The following is a 23,546-nucleotide window of genomic DNA, read 5'->3' as shown; positions in this document are numbered from 1 at the left end:
TTAATAAAGACTGATATTTCTGTAGTGAATGGTCAATTTTGTCTATTTATACGTTGGTCTAAAAAAAATTATTCTAAATGTGTATTAATGTTGTTGTTTTTATTAATGCACATCGAGGAAAATTACCTTTTAATATCCTTATCCAGTAGCGCGAACAAATGAAAAGTCATGCTCAAATTCATTAACTGTAGGCTATTCTGTAGTGACGACGAATCTACAGAATAAATCATATTTATCTAATAGCCTATTCATAAGAATGGATAATGTGAATGTATAATGAGCTTAGCAAGACAGACTACCACATAATAATGGCAACAACAAAAAACATATTTCTACTGAGAAGACTTCGCCAATCGCCAGCTGCTTCGCAGAAACACAGCGTGTTCCAAATTACTCTTACGAAATGGTTCTTTTTAGTGAATCAGCAATATAGCATAGTCAAATTGAATCGCGAACAAATAACTCTTATGAGTCGGTTCTTTTAATGAATCGCTCAAAAAGCTTCGCGCCTTTCACGAATCCTTCACTAAATGAACTCACTGAATCAGTCAGGTTACTGTATATGACTCATTGACTGAATGCTACTACTTATTATTTTCAGTGATGTCCGTCGTAAAATTAAGCATTTTTTTGTGTAGGCTACTTAAAGGGTTAGTTAAACAACCGAATAAACCGAAAATGAAAACTCCGTCATCATTTTCTCTCCCTCTCTGATTTTCAAAACCTGACTTTCTTTAACCTGCAGAACATAAAATGTATTATTTTGAAGAATGTTGCTTACCAAACCACTTTGGTTATAGCCTACCAATGACACAAAATATTTAAAAAATATATAGGCTATTATTCTCCATAGAGCAAAAGAAAGATAATGATAAAAGAAATGTCATTTTTGAGTGAGGTTTGTCAAATTAAGCTACATTAATATCAAAATGTAGGAAACCACCCTGAATTAATAATATTGGATAGTGTTAATAGTATTATTAATAGTATTAATACTCTTTTTCCTAATATTATTTCTATTTTACTGAAATATTGAGCTTTCAGCTCATGGGGGAATACCGCTATGCACACTCCCATAAATGCGTGTGTGTGTGTGTTTGTTTTGAGGTGTCCCAGTGCAGCATGTGGTACAGAGCCATCTCTTGAAGCCCCTCCCTTGGGACTGTGTGCACATTGCCATTGTGTGCAGTAGACAGCAGATGGTAGGCTATCGCAGCAGTGACAGACCTAGTCATCTGGCAGGCACCCACATTTCAGGCGGGAAACTCAAGCGTGTTGCTCTGCTGCCAAAGTTGCCTATTAATATAGGTCAGTCTTTCCACTGTTTATGACTGGCTGACTGCTGAGAGTTTGGACACTGAGCTGGCCAGGCACATAGCTATACTGTAGAGACTTGCTATAAATAAGCTCATAGGTGATTTTTGAGTTTTGAGAGCAAAAGGGGCCCTTGCCATTAAACTCAACAGAGGCCTATAGTGTACTGCGCTTCATGTAGTAAGTAGCCTATGAATGATTCTGCTGTGCACACAGTTTAGCATGCAGGCCATTTATGCCACAAAATTAAAGAAAAATAATAATAATAATAAAGGTGACTGCGACTTTTTATCTTACAATTCTGACTTTATTTCTCACAATTCCTAAATTCTGACTTTCTTTCTCAGAATTGAGTTTATAACACTCAATTCTGACTTTCTTTCTCAGAATTGAGTTTATAACACTCAATTCTGACTTTATTTCTTGAAAGTTTGAAAAATAAAACAATGTTTTTTTATTTGTTATCATAACATTTTTTCTTTTGTCAAATTAACTTAGATTATTTATGTGGTTCAGATAACATAATATTTTGAGTTTCTGTTGATGAAACCAATCTCTTTCACTGTATTAACTCTTTCTTTATTTTTTTCAATGAGGACGAAATGATTTGTCTGTATCATTAAATTCTTTTTTCTTCACAAAATGTTTTGGTAAATTTAATTTTGTATTTACAATACTTATATTTAATTTACAAAATATATTTAGTGATTTTCAGAACAAACAGCTAGAATTATGAGATATAAAATTACGAGAAATAAAGTAATTATTGTGAGATCTAAACTCAAAAATTGTGAAATATGAACTTGGAATTGTCAGATAAAAAGTCGCAATTACTTTTTTGAGTTTTTTAAATTCTAAGTTAGAAAGTTTAGAGACCCCAACATTTGTTTATTTAATTTTAAACCTAATGGTTTGGCTTGTACATATTTGACCCAAACACGGGTTGACCACCAGCATTTTTTAGAGTAGGATCCAACACCAAAAATGGTTCAAGACCAGTGTTGGGGAAATGCAAGTAACTTAAGTTACGTCAGATTACTTTTTCTAGTAAAGTAACGCATTACTTTTAAAATTTACGACAAAAAATCTGAGTTACTTTTCAAATACCGTAAGTAACACAAGTTAGTTTTCCCATTTATTGACTGACAGCTCTCCTGTCCTCATGTTGAGACAAATCGGTGTGTGTGTGTGTGTGTGTGTGTGTGTGAACTTGAGGGTTATTGTAGTTCTAGACTAAATGTGAGCATTTACTCATCTCACTTGCACAAAAAAATATTCAATATTCCTCAAAATGAATAAAATCAGTGAAATGCAAAATCAGAATACTATGCAAACCTCCAATAACTAAATATCTTAAATAAAAAAGACATTTTTATGCATTTAATCTCACTTTATTGACCAATGTACTTGCTTCTGACCTTCGATGATTCAGTTAAATAAGCAAAAATGACTATAGATAGATAGAAAGGTTTGCTTGTTTGCTTTCTGTACACATTTCCTTCAGCCTGAGGATTATTATTTCACTTTTGGTGTGAAAGGGTCTTTACATTTGCCCAAAAATATAACTTTTGTGTTATAAAAAAACAAGCTCAGCCCAGGTGGGGAAAAAAGTAACACAAAAGTAACGTAACGCATTATTTTTCTAAAAAAGTAACTAAGTAATGCAATTAGTTACTTTTTAAGGGAGTAACGCAATATTGTAATGCATTACTTTTAAAAGTAACTTTCCCCAACACTGTTCAAGATAGATTTGAAATGGCTGTCCTGCTGAAGAGGCACCTGGTCAATAGGATGTGTTATGGGTGGGGCAGATCTAAGTCTTTCTCCAGACTAGCAGCTGTTCCTCAGGTGAGCTGCAGGCGACAGATGCTGCGAGATGAACACCGCAGTGCAGCAACCTCACTGTATTCATGCCTTTATTTACTCTTTTGCATTTTTTGAATTTTCTGAAGTGCAGTTGCACATCAATATGACATCAACAGGCACTGCATCAATGGATTAGGATTAATTAAATTCTGTAAGAGCCCTGCAAAAGGGTCCAGGAGAAAGCTGAAGTCATTGTGACCAGTAAGCCAAGCTCAGCAGATGGCCAAGGCATCTTATTAAGATAAAACCTGAGAGAAGTCATTTACTGGGGCTGATTCAAAGGAAACAGTATAGCAAAAGTTAATCTTTTAATACATGGTGTGCATGATGGGCACTTCATTTCAAACTGATGCTACAGGGATTTGATTTAGCAGCCAGACTGGTAGGGAAAGATAGTTGTTTGGTACATTAAATACTGTATATGTTAGTGGTTGATAAGTTTGACATGTTTATTGGTCAGACCTTTTCTGTGCCACCAGCCCCAAAAAAAGTTTTCTTTAATTCACAGCAATCAAGAATTTATTATAGGTGATATATAAAAAATATACGGTAACAACTTTAGTTTAGGGTCCAATTAACTGTTGATTATTAGCATGCATATTATAGGATATTGGCTGTTTATTATACTTATAAAGCACATATTAATGAAATTCTGCATGACCATATTCTACATCCCTTAATCATACCCAATACCTTAACTTAACAACCTTACTACCTATAATAAGCAGTAAAAGGAGTTTGAGGAAAAAGTCGTAAAATAGTTATTGTGAGAATTGTACCCTAATCTAAAGTGTGACCAAATATGCATAACACACATAAAAATCCACAAATGCATATAAATATGTTTGTTAAGATTATGTATTAATTTAAAAACAAATAGGGATTATGAGTAAAAATCTAAATTAATTTGAGAAAAGTGACACAGTATATCTATCAGTGCAAAAAAATTATAACACACTGCAGTTAATTATAAGTAAAATATAAGGCAAATATTGAGCAATGAAATTACTATTTTGACGTGAGCATTTATTAATATAATACTGTTAAAAAAAAGAAAAAGTTGTTTAATAGTGTTACAATTGCCCTCAACCAATGTTGCAGCTTGTAACATTATGATCTATAAAATTCTATACTACAATCAATTATTTCTAAATGCAAATATGTTGATGATGCTGTTACTTTTGGCACATGTACTGTACATGTTCCTTACACCAAAACATCACTAGTCTGTGAGTCACAAAGCAGAATAATAGCCCCCAGTCTCCCCAGTATAGTATCACAGGGTTAATGAGTCAACATAGCTATTAAGAATGCACATACACAAAACAGCTACAGTACTTCTCCTAAGCCTTCTGTAAAGGAGTCATTCAATCAGCCTCAGAAGCCCCATTGGTGGCCTCCTGGCAGTGGCTTTTCCTACGTTTCTCTGGAGCATGTTGGGAGAGCTGTGTGCGGGCCTCACGTCTGAGCGCCAGGAAAGCGCCCTCCTCCCTATCGTTCCCCCAGGGGACTTGTAGCCTGCCTCTGCTGGGGAACACAAAGAGGAAACAACAAGCACAAAGGACCTGTTTATTCCCGATGACCCAGATTCCAGCGCTTTGACGAGGGGAGATAAGTGACAGGCTGTTCAGTATTGGTCCAAAACCATCACCAATCAAAAGACCACAGCGAGGTTTAATCCGCCACACCTTGACCGCTCAAAACAAGACCACATAGTCCCTCGAACGCAGAGAGTCATCACATAGGAATTCACGCTTGTGAAAAGTGTGTAATTGCACTGGCAGCGTTGTTTATTGGTTGAGAAATGGCATGAAAAGACTTTCCATTGAATTCAGAACAGTATGCAAACATGTTTCTTGCTCAATTTATGCAGTATCAGTTAAAAGTTTGGAATAATTCCGATTTTTAAAATGTTTTTGAAAAAAGTCTCACCAAGGCTGCATTTATTTGATGAGAAACACAGGAAAAGTAATATTGTGAAATATTATTACAATATAAAATAACTGTTTTCTATTTAAATATATTAGACAGTGTAATGTATTCCTGTGATGTAAAGCTGAATTTTCAGCATCCTTACTCTCTAGTGTTCAGCGTCACATGATCCTTCAGAAATCAGTTTAATACTGACTTGTCGCTCAAGTAACATTTCTTATTAGTGTCAATGTTGAGAACAGTTTTTGTTGCTAAATAATTTCTAAGTAATGGCTCGTGAAAATTCAGCGCTGTCATCACAGAGTAACTTACATTTTAAAATACATATAGAAAACAGGTTTTCAATTGTAATAAATATTTCATAATACATTTTTTGATCCAATAAATGCAGCCTTTGAGTAAAAGAGACTTCCTTCAAAAACATTAAAAAAATATTTTGACCAGTGTATATAAAATGCATAAAAGCCACCGGGAAGGGTTCATTGTGCAAGAATCGATCAGGCCTGTGTGCTGTCTGTGTGCATTGTTAGCTAATGAGCTATGAGCCACCTGTTTGGGGAGTGTGATGCTGGGAGGGGGAGCAGCTGCCCGTGTGTGTCGGTGGGGGTCGACGGGCGTCAACTTCTGTAATTTGGAGACTCATTATGTATGGTGGCATTATACTCACCCCGGGCCCGTGCCCTCCCCTAGGATCACGACAGTCCCAGCTTGGTTTGAACTGTGCCGTCGCACGCCATTCTCAAGTGAACATGCCTTTAAGAACATAAACAAAAGCTTTTAATCACAAAGAAAACAGATTAGCTGCATTCTTGTACTGTCCTAAAATTCACCAATTTATGTAACAAATATTATGCAGGAATAAAGTGTATGAAATTATGCATGTTCATAAAATAAAGCTTTTGTCACTGTCTGAGCTTAGTTATTACATTGATATAGGCTTATGTTTGACATGAAGACCTAACCTGAGACACATGGGACGGGGATAGCCCCTGCTGGCTGTCCTGCACGCGCCCGGTCCACCTCGATTCATGCTTTGAGAGTACCTCAATGACGTCACCCTCTCCCAGTCGTCTGGCCCATGGACATATTTTTCCATGGTTTGGCCCTGGTCCGGACATTGAGACGTGTAGCAGTGTGTTACCACCATCTAGTGGACAGATTATGAATTTATATTCCAGTTTAAGAATTAAATATGGATTCCCCCCCATTTAAAACAGGAATGCACAGAAATGCAAATAATTAAAAATAAATTGTTATTTATGCATTGAATTGTCCACATTGTTAAAACAAATGTGTTTTCCAATGTGTTGAACATATCAACAAATGCAATAATACTCAAATTAAGTCATACATTAGATAACTCAAATATGCATAAATAAGCACAAATAGGAAAAACACATCCTAAATTGCAAAGGACAAACCTTGTGGAGAGAAAACGGTTGTGAAAACCTCAAACTGTCCATTGCTTTGCATGTAAATGTGCTGTTGAATCCGGAGGTCTGTTTGTGAGATCCACTGACAGAGATCCCTCTGTTGTATCTGTCCTAAATAAATGCTGCTCACTAATCCACTGCTGCTGATATTTAGGGCTTACTTGACATCAACCCAGATCTTCAACCCAGATGCATTTTTGAGTTCCGAAATGTACATGAGGATGATAAATATGTACATTTTTGCCAGATTCTGTGGACACAAAAATTAGTTCAGATTCTGCAAATATTTCCAAGCACTCATGCAAACACATTATTTATTTATTTGGGGTTTTGAAGGTATGTCAGAGTATAGAGTACAATGTACAGGTATACTGAAACAACAAACAAACAAACTAACTAACTAACTAACTAACTAACTATAACTAACTGACTAAATGAATGAATGAATGAATGAATGAATGAATGAATGAATGAATGAATGAATAAATAAACAAATAAATGTGTGTGTGTATATGTATATAAGCCTATATATTATATGGTGTATCAATAAACCCCCAGCACAGCAGTGCTAATTGATTTTGGCATTAAGTGTGCCCTATATTTCTGTCCATTGGCGTGGGGTGTTTGTAGCGTTATTGTTTGACTAATGATGCTTTACAAGCCTGACAGCAGTCAACAGATGGGCACTTCCCCTCCCAAAGCCCCCCAGCTGATCTGAGATGGTGTTGGTGGTCAAACACCATCCATCAACTGAAGAACAGGGTATTAATTTGCTTAGAAAGAGCCACCAATTCTGTAGACGCATCAATATTTAGAACATATGGCGTCTTGTTTTTCATTTGATGGATGGGTGAGGGTATTTATGGTCATTTAGTTCATAAAGGGATAGTTCACTTTAAAATGAAAATTCTGTCATCATATACTCAGCCTCAAGTTGTTTCAAACCTGTATGAATTTCTTTCTTCTGCTGAACACAAAGTAAGATATTTTGAAGAATTTCGGTAACAAAACAGTTAACTAGTCCCATTGACTTCCATAGTAGGAAGAAAAAAAATACTATGGAAGTCAATGGGACCAGTTAACTGTTTTGTCACTGACATTCTTCAAAATATCAACCTTTGTGTTCAGCAGAAGAAAAAATTCATACAGGTTTGAAACAACTTGAGGCTGAGTATATGATGACAGAATTGTCATTTTAAAGTGAACTATCCCTTTAAATTACTACATCATTAAAGTAACATACCTCATAATCAATCAAGAACTACAACAGATATAGACATAAATGTTGTTTAGTTACAGTTTAGCTTGATCAAATGTGTACATTTTATGCGAGGTCATTGCAGTACATTTATTAATTTAACCAACACAATTAATTAAACATGCATTAGGATGCATTACATGAATGTACCTCCAGGTGGCTGCATTGATTTTAAAATGTTCAATGGATAAAAATTAATATTTTTCTGATATTAAATGGCAAATAACCATGTTAGTATGCTAAATTGCGAGAAGAACAGACCCGTTTATGTAACAGTTTTTAGAAGTAATCAGCGAACCAGATTATGCTAACATTTCCAGAACTATCAATATGGTTAATCCTATATCCAACTATAATTAATCCTTAATGGAACAACAAATATAGTTATGTACACTGTCCAGAAATGAACAAATGCAAGAAATAAGACATTAGAAGCATATTTGGATATTAACATGTTGTGACACAACTGCTAACATTGAAATCAAAAAGCGTATAGTGTAGGCCTATATATATATATATATATATATATATATATATATATATATATATATATATATATATATAAAACACACACAGCATATTTATAAAGAAAAATTCTATTTTTGAAGTAGTTTTGCACTTTTTTTATTAAAATCGAGCATGTCATCCTATTTCTTGAAATAATAATTTTTAAATCACAAATTATTTACACATGTTAATCATTAGATGTTGATATGTAGATATGATACTACAAGATGTTAGTATTGTCTAGAATTTAATTTATAAAAATATTGTATCCAGGCAGAATGATTCCTATTGTTATATTACAGCACATATTGTATTATGCAAATCATAATAACATGCTTTTAATATTTGAACTTATTTGGTAAAATATTTGCAAGATTCAACGAAGGACATACATATGACATATCAGAGAAGATTTTTCTTTGATTTTCTTTTCTTTTAAATTTATTGTGAAACCACTAATGAATAACAGGTGGCAATATTAAATCACACCATACAACAAGAAAAAGTCAAATCATCTTCAGTCCAGCACTGCATCCATGACATTTATAAAGACGGTAAATCTGAACATCAAAATACAACCATATTGTACAGATTCAAACTCCAGCACCAAGGCACTCAAAGTTATGATTTTATCTCACACATGACAGGTTGACATGTGTACAATATACATAGGATTTTACAGTAAAGAGTCCACACTGCTGTAGATTTTAGCGCTTTCCTTGCTTCATGTTTGGTTTCCGTCCTTTGCCTTTGGGACCCTTTCCACCAGCCATTCCTTTTCCTTTTCCTTTTCCTTTTCCACCAGCCATTCCTTTTCCTTTTCCTTTACCAGACATGTTTCCCTTTCGTCCCTTCTTTCCAAAGCTTTTCTTGCTCTTTTGAGCCGATTCTCTGTCCTCTTCCCTCATTTGCTTATTCACAGCTTTAGTGACATCAAGCCGAGGCTTCTTACTGTCCATTACTTTTAGTAAATCCAGCTGCTTTTGCTTCTCACTACCAAAGTCACCAATAAGAGGCTGGAATTTTCTCTTTTTCCCAGTGTTTTTGGACGTTTTCTCCTTGGGCAGTTTCTCCTGGAATTTACCAACAGATGCGGTGGAAATCTTGGCAACATTGACAGCTTGTGCCAGCTCTGATTTGGACTGCTGAGAGGTGGGAGCAAGCCCTATTCCAGGCACCTTGATCTTCTGAGCTCTGGCGACGTTCTTGAGTCTGTTGTACTCATTCCTGGCCACTCTCTCTTTCTTGGCTTTATTCCTTTTTGCAAACTGGTCCTCGTTGGGATCTGCAGTCACTGGGACCTCTATCAGCCATTCCTTGGTGTCATCATTGGCACGTTTGTAACCCCATCGCCTCTTCCATTCCTTGTGAACTTCATCCCACACCATGTTGGTTTTCTTTTTCTTCTGAATGCCCTTCAGCTTGGCAAACTGTTCCCATTTTGTAGGAGGCTTTGGTTTCGGTGCAGGCTTTTCCCTGGGTAATGGTGTGGTTGAATCTGGTAGCTTGGCGACGATTACTTCATCAACCTTTTCTGTTGGAAGTTTCCATATCTCGTTGATGAGAAGTTGTGTGTTATCTCTCGCTAAAGAGCGTAGAAAGTCTTCCCCTTTGTTGTCTTTAAATTCCCGAGTATCTACCCGGTTCTTGTCAAACGCAAGCAAATGACCCGGGTCAAATTCGAGATCTAACTCTTTGTTTACTGCAATACTTCTTAGTTTTTCAGCCTCGTCTCTCTCTGCTTTAGCGAGCACGTCTTCTATGCTGCACGAAGCCATTTTGGTTCTAATGACACAACGTGGTTTTCTCACATGTGCCGCTGCAAGCGGAAGGGCTTTATTTCAAAATAAAGGACTTGAAACCTCACTTTTTCAAAAACTCAGATATATTTTTACAAATATATATAAAATGAATTTAGTCGTGTTTTGCACACAAAGGTTTAGGAAAAAATAATAAATGTAATATAGTAGTGTCTATTCATCATTGTTACAAAATAAAGTACTCTTCGGAAGTCAGGAGGAGTAGCTACATACTAGCAGGACGTCCCATCGGCTCTGTGGCGCAATGGATAGCGCATTGGACTTCTAGGTTGATGAACGGGGTCATTCAAAGGTTGTGGGTTCGAGTCCCACCAGAGTCGAATTTTGTGTTCAGATTAAATAAAATGGCCAAAGGCCAGAAGTTACCTTGAGTGTTCGGACATATGATTCAACCAAACAAAATTCAATGATTCACTTCGAGAATCTGTGAATCGTATAGCTTAACCGAACATCATTATATTTATCACTTCTATGTAAATATGTTCCGTTTTTTTTTTGTCTTTTGAAGAACACTAAAATACAAACCACATAAGTAGTAGACGATATGGTTACAGGTTAGAATAAAGATTTAACAATAACAAACATATACTGTAAAATTTAATTTTCCAATAGTTTTAAAGGGAAACGAATGTAAAAATGCTTCATGTTATTTAGTTCATGTTTTTAGCTATGTTTTAATGTTAAACTGATTGTGTTTTGTATCTGTGTGGTTATTAGTCAAATAAACAATATGTTCTATCTGGCTACATTACGGAAAAAAAAAACATGGTAAATAACAAATTATATTAAAATTAAATTAGAACTGTGTTTTTCAAGTCTCCAGCCTTCTTAAAACATGTATTAAAAAACAAACTGAAACAGGTATCATAGATAGGGTTTGTCGACTCTATTGAATCTGAACTAGTTCAGAATCAGATCAGATTGGACGGCTGTTGACAACGTCATATCCGCTGCTCGAGTTTCCCCGGGAAGACACTTTGGCGCGGATTCTGTTGTTTTGGCTCGGCGCTTCTGAAGAAGGGTGAAATTGTACCTCACATCAGGCACTAATTTATCTTAATGGCTCCTGTCTCAAATCCCGATAAAGACATGGACGGTGGGGATTGTGGTGAGCGTGTTTATAGTGCTTAGTGTTATTATCTTACAAAATATTACTGCAATTCCTTTAGACCGGTAGCTTGGATGCTTGTACTAACAGCGGCAGCGCTAATATAATATGAATTACAAATTAACTTATTTTATTGTACCAATCCCTAAAATATGCGTTTATTCCAATATACTTATGTGTATTGTGCTTTTCTTTGACGCTTCATCATTTGAATGCAAATTGAACAATGTCATTGTTTACTATTATTTACTATTGTCAAATTACTCTATCCAACATGACAAATAATTGCTTATTCATATGATGATGAATTTGCAACTATTTCCTTTGTGTAAAAGACTATAGCCTGCAGAATATCTTTTTACATTTGCAATAACATATTTTTAATAAAGAATGTTTAATACAATTATGCTTCTTAGACCATTTAAGTCTTTGTTATTATAATAATAACAACAACAGTTAGAATCAGTGGTTTCTTGTTTGGGTTTTATTTTTAAACCTGCACTCAGCTATCTGGATTGTTCACTAACGTTAGTCCCACCAGAAAAATATAAATGTAAAAAAAATTATATGTACCAAATTGTTATAGTTATATATTTTTTTCTTTAATTACAAATATATGATTACTGTTTTCATATTACATATCTTTAAAATAAAACGATAATTAATATGTATAATAATGCTAAATTGTTTTTTATTATAAATTATAACCTAAAATCATACAGTGTATGATTTAACTAAGTGACCGCGTTTGATAAAAAACAACACTGTAATTTGTTTATAATCTGATGCTTGTCATTTCAGTTTGCTATATAGTATGATTTATGCTTGTTACAGTTTGATTTTACTGAACCATTTCCTTGTCCTATAGATGCATCCGACACATGTGGCATTGCTGCCTCACGTTCCAGGCGGGAGAAAAAAGAGAAAGTGGGGCGCAAGTCGGCTTTAGAGCAAATTAAACGAGCCAAGAAGGGAGAGAAGGTTAAATATGAGGTACGTTGCATGTCAGCTGCTGGTACACGTCACCTGTGCTGTTCCAGTGTTTTGACATTGTCTTGTGATCAGGTGGAGGAGTTTACCAGTGTGTATGAGGAGGTGGATGAAGAGCAGTATTCCAAAATGGTGCGGGAGAGACAGGATGATGATTGGATCATAGATGACGGTCAGTTAAAATTTCATACCTCTTTGCTAAACTCAATGTTTAAAAGCACACCAGCTGAATCTGTGTTGTGTTTGTCAGATGGGACCGGCTATGTGGAGGATGGCCGAGAAATCTTTGATGACGAATTGGATGATGATGCGCTGGAGAAGGGCCCAAAAAGTGAGTGTTGAAAAATCGGTGCCTTTCATTTTCCTTTTTTGCCGATTAGCAAAACTATGCATTCTTTTTTGAGTTGTCTTTACCAGTTTATTATCTTAAACAGGTAAACAAGGTGGAAAGGGAGGCGATTCGAAAAAGAATGGGAAAAAAGTGTCTGTCAGTAAACCCAACAGCATTAAAAGCATGTTCATGAATAGCAATGTGAAGAAACCTACTGAGGTAAGACTCAATTTGCCACTTTGTTCACTGTATGTTTTTTTTCGGTGTAATTGACCTTTATGTAACTATTTAATCTAAACATTAATTAAATGAACTTGCACTTAAATATTTAATGAGTAGATCAACCAAGAAGGAAAGTTCTACCATTATTTGCCATTTGTAATCGAGGTCAAAGAGATAAACATTTTTTCTGTAGTTTGAACAGAATTGTCTGTTTCCATGATTTGCATTGTAGAAACATGTGGATCTGTCTCAAGATGATCTGCTGGGAGATATTCTGCAGGACCTGCACTCTGAGGTGAATTTTTATGACCTTTTGTATTAATAGATAACGGTCTACTTTTAGTACAGACGCTTTATAGTAGGCGCTTTCAGTCTACAATGTTCATACTACATGTCAGACCTCATGATCATTTGAATGTTTCACAGAAGCCATTTTTGCTCACTCCACCGCCAGTCATTACTCTGAAGAAGAAGAAGAAAACACTGGGATCCCCTATGAATCCATTTTCAGTCAAACCACAGATGCCAAAGGTAGTTATCCCTTTTTCAAAAGGATAAAACAGATTTTTTTTTTTTTTCGTGAGACTGAAGATGCATACATTGGGTTTCTGTCACTTTTATTCAGAATGGATGCATTAAAGTGATCAAAAGTGACAGTAAAGACATTTATAATGTTACAAAATATGTAAGGTCTATTATTTGAACTTTCTATTCATCAAATAATCCTAAATGTATCATGGTACCATATATACAATATTAAAATAGAAAAGTTATTTTAATTAAATGTTACTGTATTTTTGAAAATCTAAATAAATGCAGCTTTGGTGAGCACAAGAGATTTCTTTAAAAAACATCTTACTGACCTCAAACTTTTAAATGGTATAGTTAGGGAAAGTTAGGCATTTCTTTGGCCAATCTGCAAAAAAATTTCTTACCAATAGCTTTTTTTACCATGTGTTCCTATAGGTGTCTAGTAACACCTCCCAATTTATCCACGGCCAAATCCTCGGGGAAACGCCTGGAGAGGCCATCAAAGTTGGGGTGCCCAGAGGGCCTGGGTACCAAAAAAAAATTATATATATATATATTTTTTTTTACCAATATTAGCTTTTGAGATGTCTAACTATGGGTTTTTAGGGGTGCTGAATCTATCCCAGCCATTAGTTTTGAGTAAAAATGACTCCAAATCCATACAAAATCCATAAAAATGTTTAAAACCATTACAAAACAAAACTTCCTAAATCAGTTTAAAATTTACCAAACCTCATCCAACTCCCCTGCATCTCCCTCACTCCTGTTATCATCTGGCTGGTTGATGTTCTGGCAAGAGTTACCATGACAGTTCCCTCAAACAGAAATACACTTGACTCCTAGCTGCACCTGAGAGTGTCAGAGTCCTCAGCACAGTTGCAGCTGACAAACTTCAGAAGGTGGTCCGGTGCAATGGGACCACCTCTGTTGTAGGGACTGGTGCATAACCTTGTTCTCCTTGTTTCCATCCATACTCAAGGACATCCAGTTATGGACTTTGTCAAGTCAAGTCACCTTTATTTATATAACGCTTTTTACAATACAGATTGTATCAAAGCAGCTTCACAGTGATAATATGAAAATAATACAACAAAGTTTGCTTCTAGAAGAACATTGCGGCATCGTCCACCTTAAGTAAGGTAGATCAATAATATTGTTGAATATTAAATGTCCCCAACTAAGCAAGCCAACAGCCAAGGCAACAGTGGCAAAGAACCAAAACTCCATCAGTGACAGAATGGAGAAAAAAGCCTTGGGAGATCCCAGGCTCAGTCGGGGGCCAGTTCTCCTCTGGCCAATCAGTGAACAGTGTATGATTATGATTCAGGCAGCATTACAGGTCAGTTATGACACAAACTAGTGAGCAAAGTCAGATTGGATCAGAACATTTATCCAGTTCCATCTGGTTGGAGGTCGGAGTCATCACGTCGGTATGTAGACGGGTTTGTTGAGGATCAGTGCTGATGGCTGTCGTGTCGATGAGGCCTTCACAGGGCTGATGAGGGATGCTTTGTGGATGGGCCCAGAGAGAGAGAGACTAGTTGACTAGTGTAGCAGACTTTATAGCAGTAGCCTATCTCTGGTCTGGAGATATGCCCGCAGAGAGTGCTGTGCTGCAGCTCCTGTAGTCGGAGGCAGTTTCTCAGGCTTGATGCTCCCGGCTGCGGCCCGGACAGTTGAACAGTTCGCAGCCAGCTTTGATGATGTCACTTTTCTTGGCTCTGATGTCATTGAACACATCCATGGCCCCCTCTGCTTTGTCAGTCTTGCAGAGCTTGGTGAGCAAAGTTGGTTTGCTAAACCCAGAAATTGCTGATATGGTATCGCAGCCAGAGAAGCTGTGTAGGAAGATCAGGTATGTAACATAACCTCTCCGGGAGGGCCACCCGGATCTTTCCAACATCGTAAGATGTGTCTTTAGCTGTTGTGAGAAAAACCGGGTGGTTTGCCCTATGATGGACCACCATAACCATAACGTCGGTTTCCTCGGCCCTCACCTCAACAGAGGACTCTATTGCCTCATTTAGTGATGCACACACGATAGAAGTGTCAGCATCATCAGAGCATTGGTGTACACTGATCCTACTTTGTATCAGAACAGTTTTCCCATCCATCTTGGCCTGTATGGCTCTGCCAACCTCCTCTGCCTGATCAGGATTGACTGAGTCCCCGGGAGTGCTGCTGAACCCCGTAGAGAAAGATACCAGAGTCTTCCTGTCACGTATGGAATCGAAGGGGTTGACTTCCTCCAACCATCCAACTATGGCGTTAACAACATCAGTCTTTCTCCATCTGGGCTGTTTACTGAGCTGAAAACTGTTCTGGATACAATGGAAACCAAGCACAAGGTCAAGTCATCAGATCTGCTCCCAAAATCAATGGAGAGAAGCACCTACGGATTACTGTGATCTTTGACGGATACGGTAGCTCCACCAAGGACCATGACCACCTGAGACTTACAAAAAATGCATGCTGTGACATTCAGATTCGTTCAGACTTAAAAAAAACATTGTTCCACGGGAAAAGTTCCTTGACAACAAGCACAACAAGGCCCAGCTCATTCTGCTAATTCCTGAGACCTTCCAAAGAAGTAGGATCAGTGTACAACAATGCTCTGATGATGCTGACACTTCTATCGTGTGTGCAGCACTAAATTAATCAATAGAGTCCTCTGTTGAGGTGAGGGCTGAGGACACAGACGTTATGGTTATGCTGGTCCATCATAGGGCAAACCACCCGGTCTTCCTCACAACAGCTAAAGACACATCTTACCATCTTGACTGAAGACACAGGCGTGGAGTCGGCTATCTTGTCTGAAGACACAGGCGTGAAGATGGCCATCTTGTCTGAAGACACAGGCATAGACACAGGTGTAGAGGCGACTATCTTACCCGAAATCACAGGCGTGGAGATGGCCATCTTGTCTGAAGACACAGGCATAGACACAGGTGTAGAGGCGACTATCTTACCCGAAGTCACAGGCGTGGAGATGGCCATCTTGTCTGAAGAAACAGGCATAGACACAGATGTAGAGGCGGCCATCTTGTCCGAAGACACAGGCGTCGAGGTGGCCATCTTGTCCGAAGACACAGGCATGGTGACGGCCATCTTGTTCGAAGACGAGGGCTCAGGCGTGGCGGGCATGCCGTGAAGAAGCTCTGGAAAGGTGGTCTCGGCAGGACGAGACTCCGGAAGGGTGGTCACGGCTGGACAAGACTCTGGAAGGGTGGTCACGGCAGGACGAGACTCCGGAAGGGTGGTCACGGCTGGACGAGACTCCGGAAGGGTGGTCAGGGCTGGACGAGACTCCGGAAGGGTGATCACGGCTGGACGAGACTCCGGAAGGGTGGTCAAGGCTGGACGAAACTCCGGAAGGGTGGTCTTGGCGGGACGAGACTCTGGACTGGCGGCCATGACGGGGCAGATCCGATGAGGCTCTGGTGTGCTGGCGAGCGGTGTGAGTACTGGAGTTGCCAAAGAGGGCATGACATGAACTGGCTCAGGCTTAGGAGAGACTGTGAGCTTGCGGGGTTCCTCATCCGCAAAGCCCACAGTAAATGGCGAACCGCTCAATAAAAGGGCAAAGCCAATATATTGCACTAGAGTGTAGTGAGGGGTATCGTCAGGCATGAGGAAATTAAGAAACTTATTAAGTCCATGGCCAAACATGTCCTTTAAGACAGCATCATTAAAGTCCACCCATTGGCAAAGCTCACAAAACTCCTTCACATATTCCTCCATCGGACGGTTACCCTGGCGGAGGCGGAAGAGACAATCTGCTGGATCCATGTTATGGTCAGTTCTTCTGTCACGGTAGTTTGAAGCAGAGGAGGAAGCAGGATCCACGTGCAGCATTACTTTATTAAATAAATTTATAACTACATAAATATAGACTCAGACTCAGGAACAAGACTCAACAGAGTTGACCAGAACAAACAACGTTAAGAACTGACAAAGATTGAAACTAGACACAGGGCATAAATACAGAAGTAGACAAGCTAAACAAGAAAACAAGAGGGCGTGGCTAATAGGAAACACCTGGGGAGACTAATAAACATTAAACATAATGGGGAGCTGCTAAACATGGAACAAGACGGGAACACTGACTAGAATCATGACAAGGAGAGGCTACTAAATCATTTTTATTAATGTAATGTGACGGCACATCCGTATTTCATATTTTCCTAATGTCTTGTACCGTTAAACATGTGGATGAATAATCATATGCAAATGATATGCAGATGAGGATATGCATAGTAAAACTAGGCGTTGTAAGGTTATTTCGGGGAGGAGACGCATGTGTGCACAGTCTTCCGCTGACTGGGATTTATAAAGTGAATTCTGCGCAGGTTCTGGCATACGCACGGTTTTATAAGTCTGAATATTTTTGGCTTTCGGGGTGTACACCAATGCTCTGATGATGCTGACACTTCTATCGTGTGTGCATCACTAAATGAGGCAATAGAGTCCTCTGTTGAGGTGAGGGCCGAGGACACCGACGGTTTGGTTATGCTGGTCCATCATAGGGCAAACCACCCGGTTTTTCTCACAACAGCTAAAGACACATCTTACGATGTTGGAAAGATCCGGGTGGCCCTCCCGGAGAGGTTCTGTTACATACCTGATCTTCCTACACAGCTTCTCTGGCTGCGATACCATATCAGCAATTTCTGGGTTTAGCAAACCAACTTTGCTCACCAAGCTCTGCAAGACTGACAAAGCAGAGGGGGCCATGGATGTGTTCAATGACATCAGAGCCAAGAAAAGTGACATCATCAAAGCTGGCTGCGAACTGTTCAACTGTCCGGGCCGCAGCCGGGAGCATCAAGCCTGAGAAACTGCCTCCGACTACAGGAGCTGCAGCACAGCACTCTCTGCGGGCATATCTCCAGACCAGAGATAGGCTACTGCTATAAAGTCTGCTACACTAGTCAACTAGTCTCTCTCCTGTTTACTGAAGTCAGCTGAATCAGGGCCGTATCCAGATCAGATGAAGGACCTGCGCCTGGGCCCATCCACAAAGCATCCCTCATCAGCCCTGTGAAGGCCTCATCGACACGACAGCCATCAGCACTGATCCTCAACAAACCCGCCTACATACCGACGTGATGGCTCCGACCTCCAACCAGATGGAACTGGATAAATGTTCTGATCCAATCTGACTTTGCTCACTAGTTTGTGTCATAACTGACCTGTAATGCTGCCTGAATCATAATCATACACTGTTCACTGATTGGCCAGAGGAGAACTGGCCCCCGACTGAGCCTGGGATCTCCCAAGGCTTTTTTCTCCATTCTGTCACTGATGGAGTTTTGGTTCTTTGCCACTGTTGCCTTGGCTGTTGGCTTGCTTAGTTGGGGACATTTAATATTCAACAATATTATTGATCTACCTTACTTAAGGTGGACGATGCCGCAATGTTCTTCTAGAAGCAAACTTTGTTGTATTATTTTCATATTATCACTGTGAAGCTGCTTTGATACAATCTTTATTGTAAAAAGCGTTATATAAATAAAGGTGACTTGACTTGACAAAGTCCATAACTGGATGTCCTTGAGTATGGATGGAAACAAGGAGAACAAGGTTATGCACCAGTCCCTACAACAGAGGTGGTCCCATTGCACCGGACCACCTTCTGAAGTTTGTCAGCTGCAACTGTGCTGAGGACTGTGACACTCTCAGGTGCAGCTAGGAGTCAAGTGTATCTCTGTTTGTGGGAACTGTCATGGTAACTCTTGCCAGAACATCAACCAGCCAGATGATAACAGGAGTGAGGGAGATGCAGGGGAGTTGGATGAGGTTTGGTAAATTTTAAACTGATTTAGGAAGTTTTGTTTTGTAATGGTTTTAAACATTTTTATGGATTTTGTATGGATTTGGAGTCATTTTTACTCAAAACTAATGGCTGGGATAGATTCAGCACCCCTAAAAACCCATAGTTAGACATCTCAAAAGCTAATATTGGTAAAAAAAAAAAAAGCTAATATTGGTTTTTTTGGTACCCAGGCCCTCTGGGCACCCCAACTTTGATGGCCTCTCCAGGCGTTTCCCCGAGGATTTGGCCGTGGATAAATTGGGAGGTGTTACTAGACACCTATAGGAACACATGGTAAAAAAAGCTATTGGTAAGAAATTTTTTTGCAGATTGGCCAAAGAAATGCTTAACTTTCCCTAACTAGTAGTGTAAATAGGAAGTAACATACTGTAAGTTACATAAAATAGTCACTCTACAAACCTTTTGTCCATCTTTCAGAATTCACCTGAGGTCCAACTGTCGAAGCCCAGACCCGTGGTGACGCGGATTCCTCCTGCTGAACCTTCACCTAGGTCTTCTGCTCATATTAAACCTAGTAAACCTGCTACCACACAGATAAAGGAGCCTAAGACAGAAGAGCCTGAAGGTATGCTGACCTCAATATTTGGGTGTAATGTCTTGAAAATGTGTTGCTTTTAATTGTTGTTTTAAACTTGTAATTAGAAGATGCGATTGAGTTTGATGAGATGGACTTTGATGAGCCCATGGAAGCAGAGATCCTGGAGGAGGAGCCAGTGAAAATGAAGGCTGAGCCTGAGACCACACCCACTGTTAAAGTGGAGCCCAAGACTGAGCCACAGGATGAGATGTTAATGTATGTTTGCAACATACAGGCTATGCATTAATGCAGTATACTCTACTAAGGATGCCATAACTTTCCTGTTTGCTCTCCTCAGATCCGGACTGGTTGGTGGCATGGGCTGGGAGAAGATGGAGGAGGGGGAACCAATGGAGACTCCTGTGGATGTGCAGGTCGACTCAAGCCAACTCCCGCTGGTGGAGGGACCTGATGGAGATATGGTTTTCCGCTTTTACTGGTTGGATGCTTTTGAAGACCTGTACAACCAACCTGGTGAGCATCTGCTCCTCCATGATTTTGCATAATGTGTATACAGATCCTAATTTCCAATGGTTTTAGGTCTTTTCTGTGACTCATAATTCATGATTATGTAATCAAATCAAATGCTTAAACTTCAAATTATCAATTTTAATGTTTTCTTTCCTATACCTACATAATTGCAAGAATTTGATTTCCCTAAAAGGCGGTGCTGTACTTTTTTTTTTTTTTTTTTTTCTGTCAAGGTGTGGTGTACCTGTTTGGAAAGGTCTGGATTGAGTCAGCTAAAGCACATGTCAGCTGTTGTGTTGCTGTAAGGAACATCGAGAGGACGATGTATCTCCTTCCTCGAGAACATGTAAGACTGCCCTTATTTAGTCGACATGCAACTACAAAAATATGCATCTTTAATTCATTTTTTTGTGTTACTGCGATTTAGAAAGTGAATCTGGCAACAGGCGAGCAGACGGACAGTGCGGTAGGAATGATGGATGTGTACCAAGAGTTCAACGGTCTCTCTGAGAAGTTCAAAATCATGAAGTTTAAGTCCAAGGTAATTGCTGTTATCCATCATTTCTGCTTTCTGTGCCTTGGAAACTACAAATATACATTTTAAAAAAGTGCTTCCCCTGTTCCAACAGCCGGTGACCAAGAATTATGCTTTTGAGATCCCAGATATCCCTTCACAGAGCGAGTACCTTGAAGTCAAATACTCTGTGAGTAGACGTCTCTCACTTGTACACTCAAAACAGTCATGGCTATTTTATAGAAACTTCCTGGAATGAGTCTGAAGTGTTTTTTGTAATGTGCACATTCTGTTTCTGTAGGCTGAGCTTCCTTCATTGCCATCGGAGCTGAAGGGCTCAACATTTTCCCATGTGTTTGGCACCAACACCACCAGTTTGGAACACTTCCTCCTTAATAGGAAGATCCGGGGACCTTGCTGGCTTGATGTGAAGACCCCTCGTAAGATTTAACCTTTCTTGTAAAACATACAAACAAACCATTTCTCTGGATTTCCTACACAAATGAGCATTCGGTAACACTTGATAATCGTCCACATATTCTAATCATTAACTGTGTCCACTCTCACCATCACCTCTAGAGCTGAGCAATCAGCCTATTAGCTGGTCTAAGGTGGAGGCTGTTGCACAGAAGAGTGACCTGATCTCAGTAGTTAAAGACCTGCTACCACCTCCTCTGGTCGTCATGTCCATAAGCCTCAAGACTGTGCAGAACCCAAAGACCCACCAGAATGAGGTAAAATCTGGATCTGATCCCTCTGACACTCTCTGCTTGTATCTGATGCAGTCAATGAGATTCAAAATAACTGAATGTTAAATCCTACTTGTTAGATTGTAGTTGAGCCACTCTTGTACATCTTTTAAGCAGTTTATTAACACTTCTTCTTCTTGTGTCTTACCTTGAGCAGATTGTTTCCCTCTCTGCCCTCATTCATCATCAATTTCCTCTGGACAAAGCTCCACCACGGCCCCCTTTCCAGACCAATTTCTGTGGTAAGTTCCTCCACTCTGCATCTTTATAGCTTGAGTGTTAGTGTAATGTCCTAAATTAGTTTTAACCCATATAACGCATTCCGATCATTTTTGAGCCAGAAGAGATTTCTGAATTCATACATCTAAGGTAGATTGCTCTCAAAAATACATATGTAAAATACATTGCCTCTTTCCCATATCTCTCACACACTTTTAGTACTGAATTCTGTTGATAAACATGAGTATGCATGCATGAACATGCTATAAACAGGCAACAAATCTATGACATATCAAATAAACTACAGCCAAAAGTGATTAAAAGTGAGTAAATACCAATTTGTTTATTTGAAATCGAAAGGAAGGTTTAAAAACTCTGCTTCCACCTATTGATAAACCATTGTAAAAAAAAGAGAGAGTAATTTCTCATCATAAAAGTGAAAGTTTATCCAAGTAAAATTAACATTTTGTTTCAAAACATTATTTTTCCGACAAAACAGCAACTATTATTCTAGAAAATGTAGGTTTCATCAATTTGGACTGTTTTTGAGCAGTCATGAGGTAAAAGTTCAAAGTGCGTGCATGGATTTTTTAAATGCATTATAAGTCTTAAATTACATTTTTTTTCTATTTTGATAGTCATTTTTTAAATATCACAGCTTGTTTGAGCTTATATAACTAATTATTTTCCGTTGCAGTGGTGAGCAAGCCCAACGACTGTATCTTCCCATATGATTTTAAAGATGCAGTCAGGAAAAAGGTAATTGTTCTTATCTCCCATATGAAGTTTGCTTTTTTTGGGATTCATGCATAAGATGATAATGTTCAATAAAACCCTCTTGCTTTTGCTTGTTGATTTTACTCAGAACGGGATAGTGGAGATTGCCGGTACAGAGCGTGCACTTTTGGGTTTCTTCTTGGCCAAGATGCACAAGATTGATCCAGATGTCTTAGTGGTGAGTTTAAAAATGCTCAGTAAGCTCGTACATTGCTGAGGCATTTTATTTTATTATTATTTTTTTTCTAATTTGACTACATCTTCCTTCTGATGCTGTAGGGCCATGACATCTTTGGTTTTGACCTTGAAGTCCTCCTGCAGAGGATCAGTGTGTGCAAAGTGCCTCACTGGTCAAAGATTGGCCGTCTAAGAAGAGCCAACATGCCCAAACTGGGGGTCAGAAGTCTTCTTTGACATGAAGTCATATCAGATTATGATTTTGTGAAGCAAGCAATGTTTTAATCCACTTGTGCATCTTTTTTTTATCTCAGGGTCGCAGTGGCTTTGCTGAGAAGAGTGCCACTTGTGGACGCCTTGTCTGTGATGTTGAGATCTCTGCCAAAGAGCTGATCAGGTGTAAGAGTTATCACCTGACTGAGCTGGCTGCCCAGATCTTAAAGACAGAGAGGGTTGTGGTGCCACCAGAGAACATCAGGAACTTCTACAGGTTAGCTGGCACCTTTAGGGGCGCATTTGAGTCCTTCTTCAATCATGAGAATATTTCCTATTATTGCAGCAGTGTTTAAATTTTTCTATTAATTTATTTTTCTCCTTTTTTCAATAGTGATTCCCCGCACTTACTCTACCTTTTGGAGCTCACCTGGATGGATGCTAAGCTGATTCTGCAAATCATGTGCGAGCTGAACGTGCTGCCTCTGGCAATGCAGATCACCAACATTGCCGGTAACGTCATGGTAAGATACCTTTAAAAATAATTCCACTTTTTACTAGACCTATGGTAACCACATTCTAGAATAGTGTTTCTTATTTAATATATAATAATGTATAAGACACATAAATTTCTACGTTATGGTTTATATGCCAAATAATTTATTTATATTACAACATGTGAATCAATCATTTTGAGCTGC

At 38.7% G+C, this 23,546-nt stretch overlaps 3 protein-coding genes across 4 annotated transcripts in view; 1 reads left to right on the top strand and 2 right to left on the bottom strand.

Annotated features, from left to right (window-relative positions):
- Positions 1-2,690: 2,690 nt before the first annotated feature.
- Positions 2,691-6,663, bottom strand: LOC306993088 (uncharacterized protein). The gene is made up of 4 exons (XM_079602572.1): positions 6,534-6,663; positions 6,075-6,259; positions 5,780-5,865; positions 2,691-4,707 (listed from the first exon to the last, which is right to left on the bottom strand). Exons 1-4 carry the CDS (start codon positions 6,583-6,585, stop codon positions 4,548-4,550), a joined length of 483 nt encoding a protein of 160 aa, XP_079458698.1. The 5' UTR covers positions 6,586-6,663; the 3' UTR covers positions 2,691-4,547.
- A 2,087-nt stretch (positions 6,664-8,750) lies between these two features.
- On the bottom strand, positions 8,751-10,162 carry rrs1 (ribosome biogenesis regulator 1 homolog). Its single transcript, XM_079602566.1, has one exon. The coding sequence runs from the start codon at positions 10,086-10,088 to the stop codon at positions 9,018-9,020; it is 1,071 nt and encodes a 356-aa protein (XP_079458692.1). The 5' UTR covers positions 10,089-10,162; the 3' UTR covers positions 8,751-9,017.
- A 929-nt stretch (positions 10,163-11,091) lies between these two features.
- pola1 (polymerase (DNA directed), alpha 1) overlaps positions 11,092-23,546 on the top strand; it is a 54,281-nt gene continuing 41,826 nt past the window's right edge. The window contains exons 1-21 of one of the 2 annotated variants that reach the window (XM_079602555.1): positions 11,092-11,238; positions 12,107-12,231; positions 12,304-12,400; positions 12,479-12,559; positions 12,663-12,778; positions 13,014-13,076; positions 13,208-13,312; positions 19,566-19,713; positions 19,794-19,941; positions 20,024-20,199; positions 20,430-20,542; positions 20,624-20,737; positions 20,826-20,900; positions 21,012-21,150; positions 21,290-21,444; positions 21,617-21,701; positions 22,376-22,437; positions 22,544-22,633; positions 22,735-22,851; positions 22,947-23,122; positions 23,240-23,369. In XM_079602555.1, the coding sequence (XP_079458681.1) occupies positions 11,190-11,238; positions 12,107-12,231; positions 12,304-12,400; positions 12,479-12,559; positions 12,663-12,778; positions 13,014-13,076; positions 13,208-13,312; positions 19,566-19,713; positions 19,794-19,941; positions 20,024-20,199; positions 20,430-20,542; positions 20,624-20,737; positions 20,826-20,900; positions 21,012-21,150; positions 21,290-21,444; positions 21,617-21,701; positions 22,376-22,437; positions 22,544-22,633; positions 22,735-22,851; positions 22,947-23,122; positions 23,240-23,369 (2,364 nt within the window). In that variant the 5' untranslated portion in view covers positions 11,092-11,189. Of the gene's footprint in view, positions 11,239-12,106; positions 12,232-12,303; positions 12,401-12,478; positions 12,560-12,662; positions 12,779-13,013; positions 13,077-13,207; positions 13,313-19,565; positions 19,714-19,790; positions 19,942-20,023; positions 20,200-20,429; positions 20,543-20,623; positions 20,738-20,825; positions 20,901-21,011; positions 21,151-21,289; positions 21,445-21,616; positions 21,702-22,375; positions 22,438-22,543; positions 22,634-22,734; positions 22,852-22,946; positions 23,123-23,239; positions 23,370-23,546 lie in introns of both variants that reach the window. The other variant, XM_079602554.1, reaches the window with a different exon arrangement.

Source organism: Phoxinus phoxinus, assembly GCF_949152265.1.
Source record: "Phoxinus phoxinus genome assembly, chromosome: 24".
Lineage (NCBI taxonomy): Eukaryota > Metazoa > Chordata > Actinopteri > Cypriniformes > Leuciscidae > Phoxinus > Phoxinus phoxinus.
The sequence above is the reverse complement of the archived record's forward strand: the minus strand, read 5'-3'. Positions and strand labels throughout refer to the sequence as shown.